The following is a 19,732-nucleotide window of genomic DNA, read 5'->3' as shown; positions in this document are numbered from 1 at the left end:
AAGAAGGGAGGAGGGGAGGTTTGCAAAAGAGGAAAAAGGTGACTTAGTTTAAAATCCAGCTTCCCTGAAGCATTAGTGCAGCCATTTTGATTTTTGTTCAACTTTATGCTTTTATGTGGTTTCGATTGCATCAGGCCACTAAACACTAAACACCAACTCGGGTTCGAAGTTGTACAGTCAACACACATTCGAAGCTGTATGACCAGCCTTCTCTGGTTTCTCTGAAGTTACACTTGTCAAAAGAAAACATCAAGCAGGTCCACATCTGGCGTGACAGTATGGGATGCTCCGTGGACCCATGACCCAGTGGAACCGGTGTAAATTGTTTTTAAAACAACCATCTAAATTCTCTGGAATCTGACTAAGTGCATAGAGCAAACAAGGAAAGATTTATTCAAGAAAATCTACTAAAACTCCGGAAGAACTACATGGAGTCTGTGGTATTTGAACCAAGACCTACCTTCTCGCTCCCCTCCGCAGCTCAGATGGAAACTCTACTCCTGTCTGGTACAGACAAAAACCCAGGCCTCTCTCTCCTCCCAGAGCCCAGCCATCAGGCTATCTTCCTGGCAGAGACAAACACAAGCACTTGCCATTCTGCCCCCAGCTACCTGTTGCTGAGACTAAGTCTCAGGCAAGGGCACCTAAGATGTGGGGGCTGTCTTCTGCTCAGACCCTACAGGTGGGACTGATGCTCTGCATGGAGCGTGGCAGGGCCGAGAATACTGAACCTATTTCCTCGTGGGAAGCTCATGGGCAAGGAATTCCCACCAGGACAGGCAGGCCTAGGAGGCCTGGGCCGCCGCCTCCAGATGCACTGAGCACTCAGCTACCGGAGCGGGGGTGTCGCTCAGAGAGAAGGGCATCATTGTGAGACAGGGAAACTGAAGGGACCCCGTGAAAGGCTCTTGCTGCCTCTGTTCTTGCTAGGACCTAAACTGCTGCCCTATACATGCCTATAGTGCATGCAGGTAATGTGTGTCCTCCTTATAAAGGTCAAGGACTTAATGATTTCTTTATAGAGTCTTCTAGCACAATAGCTAACATCTAAGAAGGGATGGGGGTGGGGGGCTGTCGGAGAACACCTAAACACTCCTCTTTGTTTTGACCAGTTCCTGGATGCCTAGGAAGACAGTACACCAGACCACCGTCCGCAATAAAAACCCCAGATCCCAAGCAAAGACAAGACTCATGTTCCTTTCTTTCTGAGTCTCCAAGATGCTCTGTCTTCAATAAACTCTGTGCCTACTTCCTCTCAGCTTGAGATTGATTTCCATCCTGCCTGAAGCCGAGGACTCTCTTGGCTGTTCCTGCAGGACCTGTTCTGGGTCCTCGGACCCAGCCAGCCTGCATCTGTTGTCCCCACCTCCAGCCCAGAGCCTTGGCTCTACGATTCCCCCAGGAAGGAGAAGCAGGCCACCAACAGAGCGCTCCGCTCCTCCCTAAAAGAACTGACTCCATTTGCAACAGACTGTAGGGAGCTGCAAGCTTCCGGGAGCTCTCAAAACAGTGGAGGTCATGGTGAAAGACATTTGTTAGGAGATTGATAGATTCCTTAAAAATATAGGCTAAACCGTAGGCAGGCTAATTTGCTGGAGAGAAATGGGGAAAGAGGCAACAGTAAAGGTCCTCCTGGTCAAAACACATCTCTAACACTGACCTCAGGCACTGTCCTTACAAAGACACTTTGATTTGATTGAATTCCACCATAAAGAATTTATTCCCTGAGGCATGTTGGAAACAATACAGTAAGCAGACAGTGCTGTGGGATTTACCGGCGGGTGTTAGAGAACCAGACAGAGAGCCCCGCCCAAACACCTGTCTACACAGGGTAGTTGTGGGCAAGCTCAAGGCCACTCCCCTGGACAGCCACCATCAGAGGCCTCCTCTGAGAGGCAGTGATGGGCTGCCACTCAAATTAACTCTGCAGGCACTAAACAAGTAAACTGGCCAATAGCAATGGCAAGGTGGGGGTGCGGTGACCGATAGCCAGATTTGCCACAATATTATCTAAAATATCTCCCCCCCAAAATTGCAAGATACAAATCAATAAGAAAGAATGATCCATTAGAAGGGAAAGAAAAAACAGAAAAGAGAACTGCCTATGAAAGAGAGCAGGTGCCCCCCAAAGTCTGTGTTATGACATCAGGGCACTCAGGCCCCCTCCTGACAGGTGACCAGAGCCGGCTTGGCCTCTGTCCTTTGTTGGCTTCTACCCCTAGGCTGAGGCCACCTTCTTATGCTCCCACCTTTAGAAGTCCCTGCATTGTGCCCCAGACCCATCCTCTCCCTTCTCAAGGCCTCCCCTGAGGCTGTTCCTCGGTTCTGTCCTGCACCATCAGCCTCTCTCCTCTGCTGGGACCACTCTCATGCGCATGTACATACCGGAAACACACACCCACCTCTAACTTCACATGGCCTCCAGCTCGGCCCCACTTCTCTCCAGTTCTTTACTGTCCATACCTGCTGAATTCACACATATCAAGTGAGTACATATTCTGTGGGAAAACATCTTGCAGCTGTGTCTACTTGTATTAGTTGGCATCTACAGTAAGGTAAAGCTTTCCTTTGCTTGAAAATTATTTTTATTATTAATATCTCTATAAATTCACAGATTCTAATTTACTCAATGGGTTATAATCTGATGTTGTCTTTATCGATTTTGAAACTCAAATGGCTCCAGATTTCACCACTGGGAGTCCTTGAATTGCTTTTATAATTGAGCCTGGACCAGTGAACCAGTGTTCCTTGTGATGACCGGCGTGCCCTTCTCTCTCCCAGAATGATCTCCACCCAGGTATTCATATCCATTCTCACCCAAGTCATTGGGAACTTTAAACCCTTCTCAACTGGACGGCTATGCCTGGCTTGGCTCATGCTAATCAGTGTAGCCCATGCCCCTGGAACATACTGCTTGGTTCCAGATGGCGCCTGCTCTTTTTGGGCTAACGAGAACACAGGAGATGTCTGAGCGGACTTCTAGGCACGAAGCTTCCACCCTCTTCCAAAGGATCCACCGGAGAGAGGCTACCAAAGAACTCTCTTTCCCTCTTGATCACGTGGTACAAAATGGAAAGGGTGGACCTGATGTGCTCATTGCTGCTGCCCGGAAGGAGGCTAGCCTGAGGTCAACCTCCATATACGGCGGTGGGAGCAACTAGGAGAAAGACTGAGCTACAGGACTGGAGCTCTGGTGACCCCACAAATTGCGGGATCATTCTATGCCTAGTGCTATCTATGGACTGCTTAATTTTTTCAGCCAATAAATTGCCTTTTTTAATTTAAACCAGATAAGGTAATATTCCTGTTGCTCACAACCAAAAGAACCCTAAGTAATACATTCCTCCAAAACAGAAAAAAGAAGGGCTCCCTGCAGAGAGAAACAAAAGATGGGTTTCTGTTCCTGATGACCAAAGGCCCTCCTGACTACAACCCTGCTGCTCCCCACTCCGCGGGTCTGAGAGCTTCTGGGGGTATATTCACTGTGTACCCCAGGCTCTTAGAGGAGTGTGTGTCTCTAGCGAGTGCTTCGTAAGTATTTCATGACCATCTGTGTAAGAGCTGCTAACGTTGTCTGGTTCACCACGAAATCCCTAGCCTCTAGAACAGAGCGGGACAAAAACAATAAACATTTCCTGAATGAGTGCGTGAGTCCCCCCAGCATGCCTCCGAGGCCCTCCCCTCAAATCCACCAAAGGAACAGAGGCTGTGCCTACAAGCTTGCATGACATTTTATTCTCCGCCAGGGGAAGGCGCTGCAAAGGGTTCCCTGAGGGAAACTGGAGGGTCCGCGCTGGATTTAGGAAGGCGGGAACTGGCGATGGTTGCTGAAGAGTCTGTGCTTCTTCCCAGGGTGGGGTAAGGCCCCGGAGGCCCCGAGACCTGGAGTGGAGAGAAGAGTCTGCTGTGGGCAGGTGTGTGGGGTCTCCGGGGGACATGGGGACTCAGAGCCACCTGCCCCGACTGAACACGCCCAGAGTTACATCCTGGAACCCAGTCAGGAGCCTGAGCGGGTTGTGGGGCTTTGGAGATGAAAACCACAGGCTCTGTGACAGGAAATGGTGGGGAGCTCACTGTACGGGGTGAGTCAGATTGGCCAGCATCAAGTCCCAAAGCCTCAGCCAAGGCTAGACGAGCTGCCAGAGCAACTCAGGGAGCCCTTCCCTGCCCCATGGCCTGCAGCCCTGGCCTGACTGTGGGCACGTCCTGCGCAGCCCTGGAGGAAGAGATGGCAGAGCCCTCCTGCCAGGGGGTTCCTGAGCCCAGCTCTCAGGCCCCGAATGTCCTGGGCAAAGATGGTGCCTGGCCCCCGGGCCCCGGAGCCCATGCAGGGCTGGGGAAGGGAGATCACTCAGGGCTCCGAGGTCTATGAGTATCCTGGTCTGAGACCACTTCCCTGGTGTCAACCTCCTTACGCATAATCATCCCATTCAATCCTTATTCGAAATAGGAAATAGGGATTGTTATGAGCACTGGGTATTATATAAGACTGATGAATCACAGACCGGTACCCCTGAAAAAAAGTATACATTATATGTTAATTAATTGAATTTAGATTTAAAAAAAGACAAATGATTCCTAAAAAAAAGAGAAGAAGAAATAGGGATTATTATCCATTCACAGGTAAGCAAACTCAGGCTCCCAGAGGTGAAGCTACTTGTTCAAGTGCCCGGCCAACCACGGACGGAGACCTGCTGTCACCCCAGGATGGCCTGCGAGAAAAGCAGCATGCGCGGGGACGTGACCTGGGCCCTCCACCAAGGAGTCCCTGCTGCCCCCTCTGCACTCACCTATTTCTGGTCTGCACAACTTGATTTTCACACAGATTTCATGGGGGGATTTGTCATTCAGGAGACCCTGGGTGATGGCACGAAGATATTTAGTGACTATTTCATTACATAACGTCTTGGGCGCAAGTGTCTTCCGGCACACCCTGGACATAACCTGTTTGATGGCTTCCTGCAGTAAAGCACCACAGAAAGACATAGGAGTCAGGTGAGCTCTGCCCAGGTCAGCCCCCCGCAGACCCCGGCAGCTCGAGGCTCTGGGCACCTCCGACCGCGGGCACGCCGGGGTAGCACCTGGTGCCAGGTGGCCACGGAAGCAGAAGCTGGAGAGACCGGCATTGACCCTCATGCCCAGGCTCCAGCCCAAGCCTGGTCACGAGGAGCTGTTGAGAGAAGGAGTTCGCCCTGTCGTGTCCCAGTCCCCTGCACATCATCACCCCAGCCCCCTGCCTTCCGTGTGGAGAACAGGGCCCTTGGCTGCTAGACGCACATTGAAGGTTCTGCCTGCCAAGCTTCCTGGGTCCCAGGCCTGGCGGGGCTCATGCTCAGGGCTGTGTCAGGAAGGTTAGGGTAGCAGAGAGCGTGGAGCCTTGGCATGCTTGATGTTGAAGTATCTTCTACTACCATCCCAGTGGAGAAGGACCGGCTGAGCACCCAGGGCTGAGGGTGGGCTGAGCAGGATCAGGGAACAAAGGGGGGGAGGGAGGGCGAAAAAGGCTTCTCGGTAGAAACACATCCCCTTGTTCAGCACTCGCTCAGGGCCTGACAGGGAGCTAAGCACATCCCACACCCGCAGCTCCTTTAAAAGGCTTAGGCAACTTGCAAGATTGGGATTATTATCCATCTCATTCTTCAGGGAGGAAATTGAGGCTCAGAAAGCATGAGGACTGGGCCCAGCCATGCAGCTAGGAAGTGGCAGATCTGGGGTTGATCAGTCCTGACCCAGGGCCCCCTGGAACCCGCCTCACAAAGCTCTGCCGAGGACACACGCAGTGGGGCCACAGGGGAAAGCTTTCTATCTTCTCTGGGGACGAGTTTCCTTTAACAGTGGAAGGGAAACCAGGCACATTCTTCTTCCCACATTCACGTGCCCAGAGCTTCACCATTTTAGGGGATTCTCTGAAGTCAGTCCCCAGGCACAGGAGGGGGACCCACAGATCCCCTGCTGAGAAGCTCTGGCCCAACCAGGGATCAGCCCCTCCCTCAGTGCTGCCCCCACCCTCTGAATCCCCACTCATGCCCTTGACCACCCTGCAGATGGCTCCCCAAACCATAAGGCCTCACCTGCGTGATATTGTGTCCCAGGATTTTTCTCAGTGTCTTGATTATAAACTTGCAAGGCTTACAGGTGAAGATCATCTGGTCCCCCTGTCAGAAAATGATGCCCCCTGAGGTGATCCCTCAGACACCCCCAACAGCCCTTGGCAGGACCCCAGGAAGAGGCTCTTGCATACCTCCTAAGCCAGCAGGATCATCTATGATCTTTCTGTCCTTTAGGGCCTGAAGCAGGCTGGCTGGCCCCTGCCACCCTCCTGCTAGTCTTGCTGGGGCTGACATACCCCAGACCCTGCCCCACACCCACGGCCCCTTACCCAGCTCAGCACCTGCCCCTCTTCTGTTGTCTGCTCAGACCCTGGAGGACCCTGCTGGGGAGAGCCCAGCCAGACCAACATGGCCCCCACCCATGCAGGGGTGTGCACAAAATCAGCATCTTCAGCCCACAGCCCTGCCTCGTCTCCCACCAGCATAGAAGAGCTGCCCTGCCTGGTGCTCCCAGGGAGGAGACCCAGGTGGAGAGGCGACAGGGGCGGCGGGGGGTGCTGTGGGAGGTGAGCAGGGAGCGAGCTGCCAACCTTGGAGGCCTCCTTGGCCAGGATCTCGAAGAACTGCTCCTCCTCATACTTGTCAGCCATGGACAGGTCATGGTCCTCAGGGGACAGACCAGAAAAGGTCAGCCCTGGGGAAGAAACAACATCAGCATCCCTCCACAGGTGGAAGGAGAGGGTAAGTCAGATCTCCTGGCTCATGGGGAGCCCAGGAGGTGGCCAGAGCCCAGGACAGGGGTAGGGCTTTGTGAGGAGTCCAGAAAGCCCATCCTCACACTCTGCCCTGGCACTGCTCTGACCCAGTCTCTGTGCCAAAGACATGCTCTCTAGTTCTTTCTGGAAAACAGGAGGAAAAAGATTATACCTCCCCCCACCATCATCCATGAACCCCTTTTCTGTCTCTGTTACTGTGTGTCTTTATTCTCTCTCTCCCTCTCCCAAAAATACACACACACACACACACACACACACACACACAACACAGATTAGACCTAAAAGGAACCTTCCCTCGTCTCCTCTCTGAGGTCTTTCTTTTTCCTTTTTCTCTTGCCTTCCCCAGAGAATTCCAGTCAGGTGGTCCAGTCCAGCCCACTCTCCAGAACTGTCCCTACCCTCAGCTAAGGAGGAGTTGCCAGGATCTCCATGGGGAATGTCCTTACCTGGGGTGGCCAGGAGCACCGAGGCGAGGAGCAGGAGGGCCCAGGCCGTCATGGTGGGGCAGCTGCTGAGACACCCTCCACAACCCCTTTATGCAGGCTGGCCACCTCACATCGTGACCTTGCTGGGTCCTGCTCCTCGTGTAGGCCACCTCCCCAGGTCACTGGGTTTACCGCAAACCCCAACACCAGTTTGTGGAGAAGTACGGGAGGAGGGGTTCCTCTGAGGTTCCACACTGTCTTCCACCTCCCCCCACACACATTGCTAGAACTTTCTGAGCTGAGTGATGGGGAGTAACTGGAGGGCAGGAGCCACCATGATGCCCCCACCCTGCCCGGGATTTGCTAATGGAAGAGCAATCCCTGCGCCTCAGGGCTCAGGTAGGGCCCTTGGCCATAGAGCATCCCACCCCCTCCCCCTTCTCTCCCCCCTCTCCCAGGTGGCTAAGCTGGGGTCCCTCCACCAGCCATCTCCCGGATCCCTGCTCCGCCCCCCAGCCATTGCAGCCCACGGAGCACTACCAGATTCCGCCAGATTTCGAGCCAGGTGGCTCAGCGTGGAAGCTGATGGCTCCTTCCAGCCCTGCTACCTCGGGGTGGTGAACCCCAAGCATGAGCACTGCTGACTCCCTGGGTCCCCAGCACCTCACCAGCCTTCTGGCCATCACCATGGAGGCGGGCTTTTCCTTCAGAGCCAGGTTCAGCCCAGCCTGTCAGTGACCTGGTCCACAGGGAGAGATAGCCCGTGGGAAGGAAGGGAGCCCTGGCCAGGGATCTAGTCCCAGCTCCCCGGGGCTCTGACTCCTCATCTGTGCATGAAGGTCACTGGCCCTCGTCTGTAATAGACATACAGGCTGCCCAGTTAGCATCCAGGGTCAGATAAATCATGAAGAATTGTTTCGTGTAAGTAGGTCCCAAACACTGCATGGAATATACTCATACTAAACTGTGTGCACTGTTTACCTGACACTCACATTACCCTGCGCATCCCATCTTTTTGTCTGGCACCCTTCACCCTCCCCCTTCACACTCAGAGGAGGAGACTGGGTGCAGAGAGCAGGGGGCCTGACCTCAGCCCCGTGGGCTGCTGGCCACACTGCGGGGCCTAGAACTCGCCTCCCACCTCCTTTGGGGTCTTTCACCCCCAGCTGCTGAGATGGCAGAGCCACCCAGCCAGGACCAGCTGGCACGGTCCCCTCAGCACCTCCCAGGCCTCCATCCCCCCTCAGTGTTCGCTCTGAAACTCTACCCCCTCCCATGGCCTGGGAATCCCATCATGGGCTGAGGGCCAAGGGTCAGCCCGGCCTTTTTCTCTAAATTATTCTATCTTTCCTGAGCCCATTCATAGCCCTGCTCTCCACTCAGCCTCTGCTGAGAAGGAAAGAGGGTGGGGTCCTAGGCAAGCAGGCCTCTGACAAGCTGGGGGCACCTGAGCAAGATTCCCCATCTCTTGGAGCCTCAGTTCCCTTATCTGTGAAATGGGCGTAGTGTCGCCTGCTCATAGGGCTCCCATGTGGCCTGTCTTTGTGTCTGAGGAAGCTTCCAGCCTGCGCTGTGCTGGCCGAGGTAGGCTGGCGTCCTGGGTCAGCACCCCCACGCTGGCTTCGGTGAGCGCTGCTACTGTGGGAGGGTAGCAGGTGCTGTGGAGGGGACTGGGAGGGGGTTCCTGTCCTCAGGAGGAAATGCCCTGCTAGGAAGGTGCCACAGGCCTCCTCCCCACGGGACTTCTCAGCACCCCTGACATGCCAACATCTCTGGTGTATCCCCAATTTCTCAGCCTTTCCGAACATCACTGGCCACAAAGCCTTTTGGCCCAGGAGCTCTGAGAGGGCTTCGGAGACACTAGCTGACCTGGTCACCGTCTCAGGATGTGTGAGCAGGAGGACTGTTGGCTCAGTAGCCAACACAGCCTGAGGGGTAGCTGTCATGGAGACTAAAAAGCAGAAGGACAGACAGCCGGGCCCTTCCCCACACCGTCAGACTGAGGTCCTCCTCACTCTCACTTCCTTTCCTGCTCCAAGGTGGGCAGAGTGGAGAGCGGGCCAAGCAGGTTTGCTGCACCCCAGGATGGATCAGACTGAGTTGAGAAACGTGGGGAGCCCTGAATCCTTCTGGCTCTTCTCTCCAGCTCCAGCAGGGCAGACACACCCACACGCTCACTCACATCACGTGCTTTACACACTCACAGTGACTCACACTAAGTGTCAGACCACACACTCACACACACACATACACACACACACGTCTTTATTCCTGCCCATTGTGGACACCACCGATGCCTGACTGAGGAGCATGGAATTTCAGCATTTTAAGTACTTTCTGTCTTTCATTTTTATTTCTTATTGAAAGACAACTTAGATAAGTAAGAGAAAATGAAATGAGAGTACTTATTAGCTCATCAAACAGATATAATAAGCCTGGATATTATAAGAATATGCACTCACACTTTTAAATGGAAATATTTATAAATAAGTATATGTGTATAATTATATGCCATAAAAGACTTTTAAAACAGCTTCTTAAGCACTGAGGAAGAAGAAGCCAGACAAAACTACATTCTGTATGACACCATGTGTATGAAGTTCTAGAACAGGCAAAAATCATCCGTGGCATCAACAAGCAGAACAAGGGGAGGAGGCTGGAGCAGGGGGCGGGCATCCTGGGGAAGGGGGGGCGCATTCCCAGGTGATGACAATGTTTATATCTCGATGGGCTGGGAATTGCCTGGGGGTGTGCATCTAGCAAATCTCTTCCAACTCTACAGTTAATGACTTATGCATTTCCCTCTATGGAAGCCATACCCAATAAAATTACCTAACAAATCCTCCAGTTACAAACAATTTCATGGCTCTTAATGAACATGATCAAATACTTTCCAAATGGATGGTATCAGTTCACACCCCCACCAATACCAGTTCCCTGTGCTCTCACCAGCATTAAATATTATCAGAGTCTTTATTTTCAAATGTAACGAGAGAAAATAGCAACTATCTTTAATTTTCACTTATAACTGCAAATTAAATTTAATATTTTCCCATATGTTTGTTTACTATTAAATTCATTTGGGGGGAATTGTCTTTTTGTTTCCTTTATCCAATATCTATCAGACTCTACTGTTTTTTTCAATATGTAGAAATTCCTTATGGAATAAATATTTTGTCACCTCTTGGTTGACCTTTAAACTATGGTAAGTTTTTCTTATGTTTAGAAAATTTTTAATTTCTAGAGTCAAATGTGTATCTTTCTTCATGAAATCTGTCTTCAGTTTAGAAAGTTATCATTACCCCCTTTTCCGTGAAAAAAAAAATAATTTTTTTCTAATTTTTGCAGTTACCTATTTTTTAAGGTGACACTTTCATCTTCTGGACATATTTTAAAAATTAAAGGGGGATCAAAATTTATTCTTTTCAAAATGCTATTCAGTTCATCTAAAACTGTTCACTGGGTAATATTTTCCCCTCTGTCCTGCAGATTTGAAAGGATTCTTTCATCGTATCTTAAGTTATATGTAGTAAGATCAAATTCTGTGCTATGTATTCTGTCTCATTGACCTGAATAGCTTGTGTTCTATTAACAACATATTATTCGATTACTACGGCTTTCCTTTTCAGATTGTCCTTTGACATTACTTTATTTTAAAATTATACTTAAGAACGGTACTTATACTTAAGAAGTTATTTGCAAATGATATATCCGACATTGAGTTAATATCCGAAATATACAAAGAAGTTATACAACTCAACACCCAAAATAATAATAATAATAATAATCCAATTTAAAAATGGGCAGAAGGGGTGCCGGGGTGGCTCAGTTGGTTAAGCGTCTGCCCTCAGCTCAGGTCGTGATTCCAGGGTCCTGGGATCTAGTCCCACATCAGGCTCCCTACTCAGTAGGGAGTCTGCTGCTTCTTCTCCCTCTGTCCCTCCCCCTGCTTGTGCTCTCTCTCTTACTCTCTCTCTATCTCTATCTCTCTCTGTGTCAAATAAATAAATGAAAATCTTTTTTTAAATGGGCAGAAAACCTGAATAGACATTTCTCCAAAGAAGACATACAGATGGCCAACAGACACATGAAAAGATGCTCAACAGCACTCATCAGAAAAATGCAAGTCAAAACTACAATGAGCTATCACCTCACACCTGTCAGAATGGCTAGAATCAAAAAGACAAGAAATAACAAGTGTTGGTGAGGATGTGTGGAAAAGGAAATTGTAATTCCAGTGTAGTTAACATAAAGTGTTATTTTACTTTCAGGTGTACAGTGGAGTGATTCAACAGTTCCATTTATTCTGAGACCAAGCTCAAGCAGCGTGGCCTGGGGAGGTGACCCCAGGACCTGCCCCCGGCGTCTCCCAGGGGAGGCCACAGAACAGACCTGCCTTCCAAGGCTCCCGCCCACACGGGGGCCCAGGATTGGAGCTTACTCATGGGGCAGGTGGCTCTAACAAAACCAAGGCAGGGAACCAGAAGTGAGATCATTAAAGGCAGTGAGATCATAAAAGTCAGAAGATGGTCACCAGAAAGACCCAGCCCAGAAAGCAGAGGATGCAAGAGGGGGGGATGCAGGGTTCAAGCGTGAGGTGTTCCAGCTGGCTGCCCCAAACTTCCCTGCACAAGCTCTGAGGTTTCTTCCCAGAACTGTGCTGTTCAGCCCCGTGAACCAGCCTCTCCCTGTTAACTCTGCTGTTCTTGACTCTACCTGGGGAAACACAATATCCTCACACTCAGACTGAGAACAAAAACGCCTATCACAGTGATATGGGACGTGTTGACAAGTCTCGAGCATTCATCCACTTTGCTTTTCAGCGACCACTCACTGTGTCCACCCCCGGGATTTGGGACTTCCGGGCAGCAGCTTACTAAGCACCACACCTGCGTATTTACTCCAATCATCTCCCGGACTCACAGCTGTTTGCATCATCCAGCTGTCCTGGTGGCTGGGGCACATTACCCCCTTGGACTGTTCTAAAATCACCAAGTTCCCACTTAGGTGTCAAATTTATTTTCTCTACAGTAATTTCAATTTGGATTTCAGTCCTTGCTGATGCTTTGAGAGCCGCGGCTCCTGATCAAAGCCCGAGGCACAGAATGTTGCTTCTTCCCGTCCTCCTTTCTATGAGAGCATTCAGGATTCCTGCCACCAGTTTCCATGGTGATGATTCTCTTTCCGGCTTTTGTAACCTCTGGCCAGAAGTTAGGACCTTAATACAGGCTGTTGGGGTAACTTCCTCTATGAGTGAGACTATCCTCTATTTTCCCTTTTCATCCCATCCAATTATATATAATGTGAGCTCTAGAAAATACTTCCATCCAACTGATTGTCGGCTCTCTTGCTACCTGAGCACCATCTATACTACTTCCAGCAATCATCCTTTTACTTAACGTGCACGCTCCAGTGTATTTTGGGAAGACCAATCCTTGGTTTACTTAATCAATAGTTTCCTCATTGCAACAGTGTTAAGACACATCAAAATACTTGAGGTTCCGGGGCGCCTGGGTGGCTCAGTCGGTTAAGCGTCTGCCTTCAGCTCAGGGTCATGATCTCAGGATCCTGGGATCGAGCCCCGCATCGGGCTCCCTGCTCAGCGGGGAGCCTGCTTCTCCCTCTCCCTCTGCCTGCCGCTCCCCCTGCTTATGCTCTGTCTCTCACTCTCTCTGTCTCTGTGTCAAATAAAAATAAATAAAATCTTTAAAAAAATATTTGAGGTTCCATTTGTCAACTGGAAATGCTTTGTTCCACTTACAGTTCATGATCTTGAGCAAATTGAAAAGTCTGTATCAATAATAATTTGTGAATGATTTGACAAATTAGTTTTAACCTTAACACTGATCAAAACTTATAACTACAGTAAGAATCCGTTTTAAAATTGGGGAAGAATGATGACTTGGGACATATAAAAAATGAACTGAACTAAAAGTTTCCATCCCCCGCCCCTAAATTTTATACTTTTTCATAATGTATCCTTTGGGGCTATAATACTATTTATTTAAATAGTGTTTTCTTTTACAAACAAAACAATTCCAGGAAAAGTGTTTAGACCTGGTTGGGAACCTGTATATTACCAGTGTTAATTTGATATTAACACATCAGTGAAATGAGTTAACATTTAGCCATACTGATGTTTGTGTTACCCAACAAACTGTTCTATGCAAGCTTTATGTAAATATGAGATATTCACTGTGAACTCAAAGATACAAACTTAAATAAACACTTTTATCAAAAAAACAAAAACAAAAAATGAGAACTTTCAACTGCAGCTCACCACCTAAAATATAAGTGAAAGAGAAGAAAGCAAAACAACAAGACCTTCAGGTGGCTGATGTGGTTAGACCCACTCACCCTTCGTGTTTCCTCCTCCTAGCTGGAAAGGTTGAAAAGTTGCACTCACACTTCCCAGAATTCATTGCAACTTGGGTCTCGAAGAAATCAGGCTCTGCAATAGATGCAACCCCGTGGGGTTGGGAGGCTGACCCCAAGGCCATCCCTCTGTTCCCTTCTCCCTGTTTTGGCCGGTAAGCAAGGTCCTGGAAATGTAAGATTTGGGAGCAGGAGCCATTCCAGGGTCAAAAGACTTCTTAAGCTGGGCTTTCCAATCCCCCCATGGCAGCTTTGGATGTGTGTCCTTGAACTCTGAGTTTCAGAGACAACTATGTGGGCAAGTTCTTATTGCTCTCCGACTATTCCTTGAGGCCCAATCAGAACCAGCTCCTTCAGTCCTACTTACAGTTTTTGAGGACTTACTTCCTTCTTTTAAGTCCCTTGCTCTTGAATTCCCTGGGGTTTTCCTGTTTTCTGCACTGAGCACTGACTGAGACAGCTTTCATGATCCCTGTCTTCCTCCTGTAAAAGCCAGGAGAAGTGGCAGGGGGTCTAATTCACTCTGCCAAAGACAAGCATCTCTGTCCTTGCACTGTGGCCTCTGTATCTTTGGGGTACCTTTGGAGTCCGGTGAACACACACACATACACATATGCGCAATTCGTTCTTTCTGTTAACCCGATGGTTGCAACTGTCAGGGCTGTGGTCAGCAAGATGTGGCTGTACCTTGGAAGAGTAGATCAGCGTTCAAGGTGACTCAGATTATACGAGGAGGCCAAATGCCAGTCTTTCCCACCACTCCCCATATCCAACTGGAGTTGGGTCAATAATGCAGCTTCTCAGTGTCTTTTAGGAATTTCTCTCCATTTTATTCCCAGAAGCCCCTGACCCATGAAGTGTTGTCTCCGAGGACCCCCTTAGGTAATAGGGTGAGGAATCACTTCTATTGCCCATGTCAGTCCATGGCTATATTAATTTTCTCTTGTTGCTGTAGCAATGACCATAAACATAGTGGCTTAACACAACACCCATTTAGTGCCTGACAGTTCTGTAGGTCCAAAGTCTGGCTGGGCTCCACCTGTTCCTCTGCTCTGGGTCTCACGAGGCCAAATCAAGGTGGTGGCTGCTCGGGCTCTTATCTGGGAAGACTCTACTTCCAAGGTCACTCAGGTTGTTGGCATAATTCGGTGTCACGTGCTTGTAGGACTGATGCTCCCCTTTGCTTACTGGCTGCCAGCTGAGAGTCAATCTCAGCTTCTAGAGGCTGCTGGCATTCCCTGGCTCATGACCCCCTTCATCTTCAAAGCCAGCAATAGTAAATCAAGTCTCTCTTTGCTTTGCATCTCTCTGAAGTCCCCTCTGCCTCCTCTTCCTGTGTCCCACTCCACACACACATACTCACAAATATCCACAAGCCATCCTTCTGGTTCTTTCTTCTACTCTCCTTGGATCCCCACTTTACCTCCTGCAGCTGGAGAGCCCCTTCTCTGTTCTATCATCAATGAATTTATGATTTAAAATTTTGACTTCTATTTATGAATAGCATGAGGAAATTCTTTAAATTGTTTTACTTAAAAAAAGCACAAGAAAAACAAATATAATGGTTCCCTCATGTCCTCCCTCCCCCAAATTCCCCACTATTCCATAGTCTCTCTCCTCAGGGGAAACTACTGTTGAAACTTTCTTTTTTATCTTTCCATACAAGCACAGTATATATGCATTGCTCCATTCTTAATTACAAAATGTAAAACATATTCAGGAAAGTGCACAAAACAAAATGGACAGCTCCATTGGTCCCTATGAAGGAAACATCTGTGTAACCACCACCCAGGCCAAGAACCCGGCCAGCACCCCAGAAGTCCCCTCTTACCTCCCCCTCCCTTCCCCTGAAGTAACACTACCCTGACCTTAATGATACTCATGTCCTTGCTGGTCTCTCTGGTAATCATCTGAGCACATGCTCTTAAACGCCATAGTCCCATTTCCTCTAGTATTGAAATGTATGTAAATGGAATGATACATTATGCATTCTGTTGTGTCTGGCTTATTGTGATTAGCATGAATGTGTGAGAGATTCACGCACGTTGTTGTGCACAGGAGGTGTTTGTTCTTTTCTCTTGCTGGGCACTATGCCATTGTGGAAATATTCATAATTTATCCATTCTCCTGTTGATGGATGTTTTGAGTTGGTATCAGTTTTGACCTTCTGATACACACTAATTACATTCCTTTTTTCCAACTTTATTGAGATATAAAGTACACTCACCTTCATGCATTTATAGTGTGCACCTTATCTGTTTTGATATGTCTACACCTATGAAACTATTGTAGCAGTTAAAATAGTGAACACGTCCATCACTTCCTTGCGTCTTTTTGGATAAATGAATTGATGGAGAGATGGATGGATGGATCGATGGAAGGATGGATGGTGGATGGGTGGATGGATGGATGGTGGATGGGTGGTTGGATGGATGGATGAAGTTGGTCTGGAATGAAGAAGTAAAGGAAGGAGATCTGAATGATACATGGGTTGGATGCATGGATGGATGGGTAACTGGAAAGAGTTCCACATTGTATAAGTTCCTCTCACATTTTGGATGCGCTTCCCTGGATACCTTCTAAACTACATGTTACAGACACAACTTATGCATCAACTGACTCAAGGGGCTCATTCTGGTACATGGGTGGCCTGCTAACCCTGGAAACCTGACTGGTGGTTGAGAAATGACAGGCATACCTGCTTTGTGTTTTGGACAGAAGTTACTGAATGCACCACTCTGGCCAACTAGACAGATCAGATGGGGAGGGCTGACTCACGAACCTCTCATTAGTGTTCCTGATCAAAGGTCAGGTCACACTCCTGACCACATGGCCAACAGCATTTGAGTGACACCTCAGAGTATGACACAAAAAGAGATAAGCAGCTTCTCATAGAGTTAGCAAACCTCACTGGAACCACCCAAGACCAGTTTCTCAAGTTCCCAGGCCACAAGAGGGGCCCAGCTCCACCTAGGCTTCTGCTCTCAGAAGTTAATGCTTTTACATCACCTTTTCTCCCTTGTGTCCACCTTCTGCTCATAACTTCACAAACTTTTCATAATCTCCCATCCTAGACTCATCGCTACATGGGTCCCTTCCTTGGAGAAGCCCCAAAGTCACTGGCAACTTCCATCTCTGGCTTCTAGGGTTGATGGGACCTTGGATCCAGAGACCTTTAAAATGGGCTTCTTATACCCACTCTGAGCCCTGCCCTGCCCCCTCCCACCCTCACCCACCAGCTGTATCCCAGAATCACCCAAATGACTCCAGCTTCCCCTGTGGCCTCACTTAGATGTTGGCTTTTGCCACTGGGTACCCTGATACCTGACCCTTGCCTCACCCACTGCCCTGCTACAGTGCCTTTACCCAAGCTTTCCAAGGAAGCCACCTGTCCCATAGAAATGGCAGCTGGAATGCTTCCAGTCAGAATCAGCTTCTCCTCCCTCTGTTGAAGCTGCCATCACCCTCCCCTGTCCTGAGGCAGTTCAAACAGCAAGGCTCCCTGGGCCTACTCTCCTCCTCCAGCTGCCTCAGGGGCTACTTCCCCGGACCCACCTCCTTCCTCAAGATGCCAGCCTCAAGCTCCACATTTTCCCCACACTACTTTGCATAGGTCCCAGGCATAGCCATCCTGGCACCCCTGGGACTCCACCTGAATCACCCCTACCTGCACAAAGGAGACCCAAACACCTCTGAGAGGCCTCTCGGGACTCTTCTCTCCTTAGGCATGAGCAACTGGAGGCTGGGCCAGAAAAGCAGAAAAGAACCTCACTAACCAAGGACAGAAGTTCCCTCCAAACCAATGGCAGCCACACCATACAGGTGCCATTTTAGGGACATTTAAAAGATTTGCAATCCCATTTTAAAAATGTGCTATCCATTATTCCTTGAGAAGGAGGAAACCCTGGCTCACGGATGAACCTTGAGGACATGATGCTCAGTGAAATCAGCCAGACACAAAACAACAAATACTGTGTGACTCCACTCATAGGAGGCACGGAGAGTCATAGTTGCCTGGGGCTGGGAGAATAGGGAGTTATCTGGGTTTCTTTTTTCTTTCTTTCTTTTTTTTTTTTTTTTGATTAGAAGTTTTTATTTAAATTCTACTTAGCTAACATATATGGAAAAATTGGTTTCCAGGGAGGTATTTATTTTTAATGAATACAGACTTTATTTTGCAAGACCAACAAGTTCTTGAGGTGGGTGCTCATGACGGCTGCACAACAAGGTGATTGTACTTAACAGCCCTGAACTGTGCCCTTAAGAATGGTCATGATGGGAAACTTTCTTTTTTTTTTTTTCTTTCTAAGATTTTATTTATTTATTTTAGAGAGAGAGAATGAGAGACAGAGAGCATGAGAGGGAGGAGGGTCAGAGGGAGAAGCAGACTCCCCGCTGAGCAGGGAGCCCGATGCGGGACTCGATCCCGGGACTCCAGGATCATGACCTGAGCCAAAGGCAGTCGCTTAACCAACTGAGCCACCCAGGCGCCCGATGGGAAACTTTCTTATGTGCATTTTACAATTCGGAAAGAAAGATTCACAATTCCAGGGAGAAGAAAGGCACCCCCTCCCCCATGGGAGCAAAGGTCAACAGGACATCTTTGAAGAGCTATTGGCAAAGCTCAGTAAAGTGCAAATATGCTGGTCTTCCGGCCAGTCTTAGATTGAGCCTAGCTGAAGACACCCCAACAAGCCCACAAACACACATGTGAAGGGGATTCTTTGGGACGTTGTCCCTAATCCTGAACACCTGAAAATAATCCATCCCTGGCGGAATGAGTACATAGACTACGGTAGAGTTCATAAAATGAAACATTATGCAGGTGGGGAAGAGAGGGAAAGCCCTGTTCTCTAACTTGAAAAATGTTCAAGATGAACCAAGTAGGGATCCAGTTAAGAAAGCAGGCACAGGACAATCTCTTTTTAGGAAAAGAATGGCTCCCTATTTCATTAGCATTCCCTTGCTGTAAACCAGACCCCACACTCACTGGCTGGGAATAACACCCATTTAGGACCTCACAGTTCCCGTGGCCTGAAGCCTGCATGGGCCACAAGGCCAAAATCAAGGGGTGGGCCAGCCTGGACTCTCCTCTGGAGGCTGAGAAGAAGCCACTCCCGAGTTAGCAGAGCCCTCTCTGAAATTCGGGTCCCGGGGGGTGTTTCCCCCTCTCGCTCGCCCACTGCTCACGGGCGGGTATCCCACAGTGACTGCAGCACACAGTTCTCCTGTTTCCTCCCGCTCCCCGCTCCCCCTTCCGTGTGTGCTGCTGCCCGGGCACAGTCATGGGCTCGGGGATGGGTCCGCACCCCGATTTGACCAGTGAGATGTGAGATGTGTGCTGTGGCTTCAGGGAAGAAAGGCTCCCTCCAATCATCAATCATCGATCATCGGTAGGGCTGCCCAGAGGAGCCCCCCTCCTGCCTTGACAGCGCGGGGCAAAGCTGGGACATCTGCAATGGCTACTACATTTCACCCCATGAGGGGAGAGAGAGAGCGGCAGGATGACCCCACAGAAAGCAGAGGACAGGCACAGAGAGAAGCCAGGTCTTGGTGACAGGATGGGAGCCTATGGACCAAGCTTTGCCTACAACTACTTGATCTATGTCTGGATTTTCCTTTCTGGAAGAAGTCGTTTGAATCAATTTCGCTCTTGTTTGTAACAAAAAAATTCCTGATACACATATTTTTGGAAACAGAAATTCATTGATGAACACAAAAATCACAGAAATGGTCCCCCGAAGTCAAACTTTCTCTTGCTAGCGTTAAGAAAGCCTGCACATTGATTTTACTCCGTCCTCTGCCCTCAGATACTTTTACAAAATACAAAGGGCTGATTGGGGAGAGCTACACCACCCTGAGTGGGATTAATCCAGCAGGACTACTCGATTCAGAAAATATGTTTGCACACCCACCCAGACAGAGCCCCATCAGGGTGGCCTGAGAGCCACAGACAGGAATTAAACAGGATGACTGACCCTGGGGCCCACAGGTCAAGGAGAGAGACATCTGCCCCCAAAACAGCACCCAGGAGGAGGGAAGCCCCCAGAGGGCCAGAGTATTAGCAGGTTTGTTCACCGTATCTCCAGGGAACGTGGGCTTAAAT

The 19,732-nt window shown here is 49.3% G+C and overlaps 1 protein-coding gene and 1 pseudogene across 4 annotated transcripts in view; one reads left to right on the top strand and one right to left on the bottom strand.

The window, feature by feature from the left end:
* Nucleotides 1-3,713: 3,713 nt before the first annotated feature.
* Nucleotides 3,714-19,732, bottom strand: part of GNLY (granulysin) — a 29,722-nt gene continuing 13,703 nt past the window's right edge. For 2 of the 4 annotated variants that reach the window (XM_081796693.1, XM_081796695.1), the window contains 4 exons: nt 6,641-6,744; nt 6,072-6,155; nt 4,791-4,959; nt 3,714-3,882 (listed from right to left, as the gene is read on the bottom strand). In XM_081796693.1, coding sequence (XP_081652819.1) covers nt 3,800-3,882; nt 4,791-4,959; nt 6,072-6,155; nt 6,641-6,700 — 396 coding nt within the window. In that variant the 5' untranslated portion in view covers nt 6,701-6,744 and the 3' untranslated portion in view covers nt 3,714-3,799. Of the gene's footprint in view, nt 3,883-4,790; nt 4,960-6,071; nt 6,156-6,640; nt 6,745-13,608; nt 13,984-14,010; nt 14,110-19,732 lie in introns of those variants that run through there. The other 2 variants (XM_081796692.1, XM_081796694.1) reach the window with 2 other exon arrangements.
* Nucleotides 8,781-12,699, top strand: LOC145716004 (putative G-protein coupled receptor 160; annotated as a pseudogene).

The sequence above is a fragment of the Leptonychotes weddellii genome, chromosome 10 (genome assembly GCF_054177405.1).
Source record: "Leptonychotes weddellii isolate Sample4059 chromosome 10, ASM5417740v2, whole genome shotgun sequence".
Classification (NCBI taxonomy): Eukaryota; Metazoa; Chordata; class Mammalia; order Carnivora; family Phocidae; genus Leptonychotes; species Leptonychotes weddellii.
Note: the sequence above shows the minus strand (reverse complement) of the source record. Positions and strands in the feature narration are given on the sequence as shown.